Raw genomic sequence first — 4,413 nt, forward strand, 5'->3', positions numbered from 1 at the left:
CAGAGAAAACCTTTTTTCATACTGCTTGCTTTCTGGCCTCAGTCCCAATTTAGATGAATGGGTACAAAGCACCATCTTGTATAATTTCATGAGGCAAAGATAGGGAACATTAAAAATTAGGATTAGCCCTTCAATTTGAGATTAATCATATCTTCATAAAAAACCTGCAATTCAGCCACAACGCAAATTACATGTGGTAACACAAAGGGAAGGAGTTGAACTCCATGAAAGTAGCTTAAAAGGAAAGGCTAAACAAATATGTCCTCTGCAAGAGAAATATACTGATTAGCCTCATTCAAGAAGAGTTGGAAAAGATCACACTTCTTGATTAAAAAGACAATTACAATAAACACTGGCATTCAGTTCAGTTAGTACTGATAGTAGGCTGACTTGCTAAGAGACAGCTGAAGTACTGGATGACTCCTCAGGGCCAAGTAGCTTTATCAAATGGGAATGGTACCATCCTGGATTCCAGCCTGAAGCCAGCAGATCCTGACTTGCCTGCTGCAGACTGATCATCTCCAAAACCGTATCTGTGGAATTTTCTCCCAAACAATCCCAAAGTCAGTGATGTGAGTCTATCTCAGGCCAGGATTTGAAAGCAACGCAAGTGAGCATCCTCCTCTCTCAAAGGCAACAAATACATTCTATCAGAACACTGCTTGAAACTCAAACATCTACAGAATATTAAACCCAATATAAAAATAATACACACCAAAAATAAAACTCCCACACCCAAGTATGGAAGTTGAAAGGAACAACCAAACTACTTGCACAGAATCCACAGTAGGAGAAAGAAAATTGTAATACAAATCAAAAGTAGAGGTTTTATTCCATCTTTACTAAGTGCTTAACAGAAACAGCAGGACAACTACTGTTTTCACAGCCACAAAGAAAGCATGCAGATGCCACAATGTTTGTCCAGCTTACACATACGGCCAGAATTAAAATTCTCCAGCTTTCAGAACCTGCACAGCAGCATCCCAGGATGAATTAACATATACTTAACCAGCTAAAAGAAAAGTAGTACCTCCTGAGTCACCACTTTTGAGAAGCCCTTTGCATTTTGAGCACATCAGCAGCTTAATTAAACATCTCATTCTTCAAAAACAGGTCATTAGAGGAGAACAGAAGTGTTAAATCTTCTGAGTGCTTGCATTATTTGACGATTATGAGGGAAAAAAAGACAACGAATCATGTTCCCCCACTATTATAGTTCTCTCTCTCACCCCACAAGCTGGTGAAAGTCCTTTGGGAGAAATACCAGACTTTCTTTCCAAAGTCTACCACAAAGCCAACAAATATCACTTTTAAGGAAATACAATTTTCTTTAGATTTCGATTTATAATTTTGTTGTTTGAAAGTATTCTTACAAATTTAAACATGTTCAAATTTAAGACACTGTTTCTAGATTCTACAAACTCTTCAAAAAGTCATTTGGTCTTCATTACTGGTGAATGTCTGCTTCATATGGCTATACATAGTAGCTGTATGTACTTATTTTTAAAGAACACAAATTCAGACAGTGACTTACCCATAAAATCATGTTGGTTTCTTTTGTGTGGGGTATTTTTTTTGTTGCTACAAACAATAGCAAACAAAATATACATTAAGCTGTCTATATCACTCTATTACTCCTTGCCCTTCTCCCTCCTTCCCCATTTTTTCCTGGGTGAGGTCAGGAAAGCAAAAGCAAGATGGAAGAAAACACAGCTCTTACCTTTAGGCAAGGAATCAATAAGAGGTAAAGGTTAAAGACAGATTTATACTAACATCTCTGACTCCCAGAAGATCAGTGCCTGAGGTTTCACCTAATTTTTTTGATTGCAATAAAGCAGTATATAAGTCTCAAAACCAGCTATTAGGCTTACCACCTGTAGTAGTTCTTCTGGGAACACTGTTCTTACAGATGGCAGTAAAACTGAATTTTAATTTAAAAAAGAAAACCCTTCAGTTTTACTCTTGCTAAAACTGTTACTGTCATCTCACAGCCAAATTTGTATTACAGAACTAAGAAAATGTTGAAAAGAGGTGCTGTTTTACTTTATGCTAAACAGTATCAAACTGTAGACACCCATCAAAAGATGGTCCTGCTCATCTTTCAGCTCCAGTCAGTCAGTTTCACACTCTCATTTGCTTCAAATATAGAAATATAGCATTTCTGCAACTTCAGGAGCACACTAACCGAAAACAGGTGCTCACCATCTTTAAAAAGAAAAAAGAAAAAAAAAGGAAAGTGAAAAAACCCAACCACAGGTCACTCCAAAACCTCAAAACAACTCCCCACTCCTAAATGTAGTCTTCTGTTGGACAAGCAAGATCATCCTACTCGCCTCATGGTCACCCAGTAAATAGGCTGAAAGCAGGGACAAACACATCACCAAGGAGCCAGGGAGAAAGGAGAGACAGAAAAACATACTGTGAAATTTCACCCTACTGCAAACACAGACATGTTAATATTTTAGGTTAAACTGGAAATCTGCAAGTTAAATAAATTGCATAATATTTTTCATGTAGAATTACACACTATTTAGAAAAGAAATGTTTCCATCTCTGTAACAAGTTAAAACGCAAAACTAGGTTTACCAGCAAAATAAATAAAGCAAGCTGACTAATTAAGCCATACCAAGTACCTGTTTTCTGCAATCGGAAAAAATGGATTTCAGAGCTTTTTAATATACGAAGTAAGATACAGTGGCAACAGTGAGACATGTAAGACTGGAATGCCATTCTGTTAAAAGTCATTTGGCATTAGAAAGTGACATAAGTTTTTTAAATTACAGGAAAAAAATGTTAAACCTCAAATGTTTGTCAAGAACAAATTAAGTATTTGTGTAAATAAAGACAAAATACTAACACGTATTAAGCATACGATTTAGAGAACATACATACTTCTACATGCTTTATTCCTAGGATAAAATTCTAAAAGTACTTTCAAACAGAAATGAGAGGCTTTACTCATTATGCAAAGTCAGAAAGTCTTTCCTGCAATAGTTTCCTATCTTACCTGTATCTTCAATGAATTGCACACATTTTTCAACAAACAGAGGTATCGGTTTCTCAGGTGTAACCAGATCCTGTAGGGGCATCCCAAAGTAATTACTTTCCCAGTTTCTACGGATTGGAGGATTGAATGTCTTGGTTTTCTTTTTTGGCTACAACAAAACAGAGTCATTTAAGTAATATTTTAACTAACTCATATTGCAACTATTCAGTAAAAACAAACAGATCACACATCTATCAGACATTAAAATTCCTCTATGACAAACTGAATAAAATTAATGTACTTTTAGAATGCATTAGATACATAGCACTCAAATAACTTCTAATAGGATTTAGTCATTTTTGTATCACATTAGGAACAGGATGACCGAATGCACCAGTAACTGAAATACTATTGGAACAAAAACAAACACACTACTTGTTTAGAGTGCTGTGACAAGTCTTTACACAGTAACTTTCAGCACCATTCACAAAGGAATCTACCTGAATCACATTTGAACCACATTTCTATAGAAATTTTCAGGATAAGATTTGGAAGTGTCATATCACAAAAAAAATTGAGTGTCTTCCGTATGCATCTTATTAAAGACACTAAATAATTTTTATATTGCAACTATGCTAGAAACACGATGATGAAGAACGTATAGCAATCAATCTCGGCCTCAGAGTTTCAGGCAGTCCTATTAAGCATGATTGCTTTGTTACAGCCACAGGGTTTTAGCCAAAAGGAGGTATGCACCCAATCAAATCTAACAAGACAATGCATTTGATATGGAGTTTTTCTAGCTTGGGTTTTTGGCAGTTTTCTTGTTTGTTGCCCCCCCCCGCCAGAGGGACTTTTATCAGTTCAAATGATAAATCACCTTCGGATGATTACAAGAATTATATTGTATCACACACTATGTTTCATTTCTGAATGTTGATGAAAATAATCAGAGATGGCCATATGAAGTGGCCAACCAAATGGCAACTGAATACAGAAACTGAATGAACTGCTAAAATCTAGCATTTTACCTTTAAGTTTATATACAATAAGAAGTTAGTTAAAAGCAGTTACGTTTTCATATAAAAGCTCTTCAGTCAATGTCTAACAGTACAAACTAAAAGGAAAACAAAAAGCACAAAAGCCAGATTTAAGTTTAATAACAAGGTGTCTAGAATTCTGTAAGTTGCAAGACTATACCTCAATTAACTATTAAGAGAAAACATGTCTCATTTCTGTATTTTACATCTAGGAAAGTCCTGAATTTCAATCTTTGTGCAAAAAGAAAAAACGGGTTAACTTCTAGACTTCTGTATCATCAAATTTACTTAATCAGTCCTTACAGACTACCTAGAACTTCAAGTCAGCAAGGTACATATTCATGATTGACTTGCCCACTGAGAATTAATGAGCTGAAGTTGAACTTG

General features: G+C 35.6%; 1 protein-coding gene across 1 annotated transcript in view; it reads right to left on the reverse strand.

Moving 5' to 3' along the window:
• Positions 1 to 3,007: 3,007 nt before the first annotated feature.
• The window catches only part of ARHGAP5 (Rho GTPase activating protein 5), a gene marked incomplete at its 3' end in the record, with an annotated part of 16,007 nt that continues 14,601 nt past the window's right edge, over positions 3,008 to 4,413 (reverse strand). The window contains exon 2 of the mRNA XM_009704388.1: positions 3,008 to 3,155. Coding sequence (XP_009702690.1) covers positions 3,008 to 3,155 — 148 coding nt within the window. The remainder of the gene's footprint in view (positions 3,156 to 4,413) is intronic.

The sequence above is a fragment of the Cariama cristata genome, unplaced genomic scaffold, assembly GCF_000690535.1.
Source record: "Cariama cristata isolate BGI_N322 unplaced genomic scaffold, ASM69053v1 scaffold16277, whole genome shotgun sequence".
NCBI classification, from domain to species: Eukaryota; Metazoa; Chordata; class Aves; order Cariamiformes; family Cariamidae; genus Cariama; species Cariama cristata.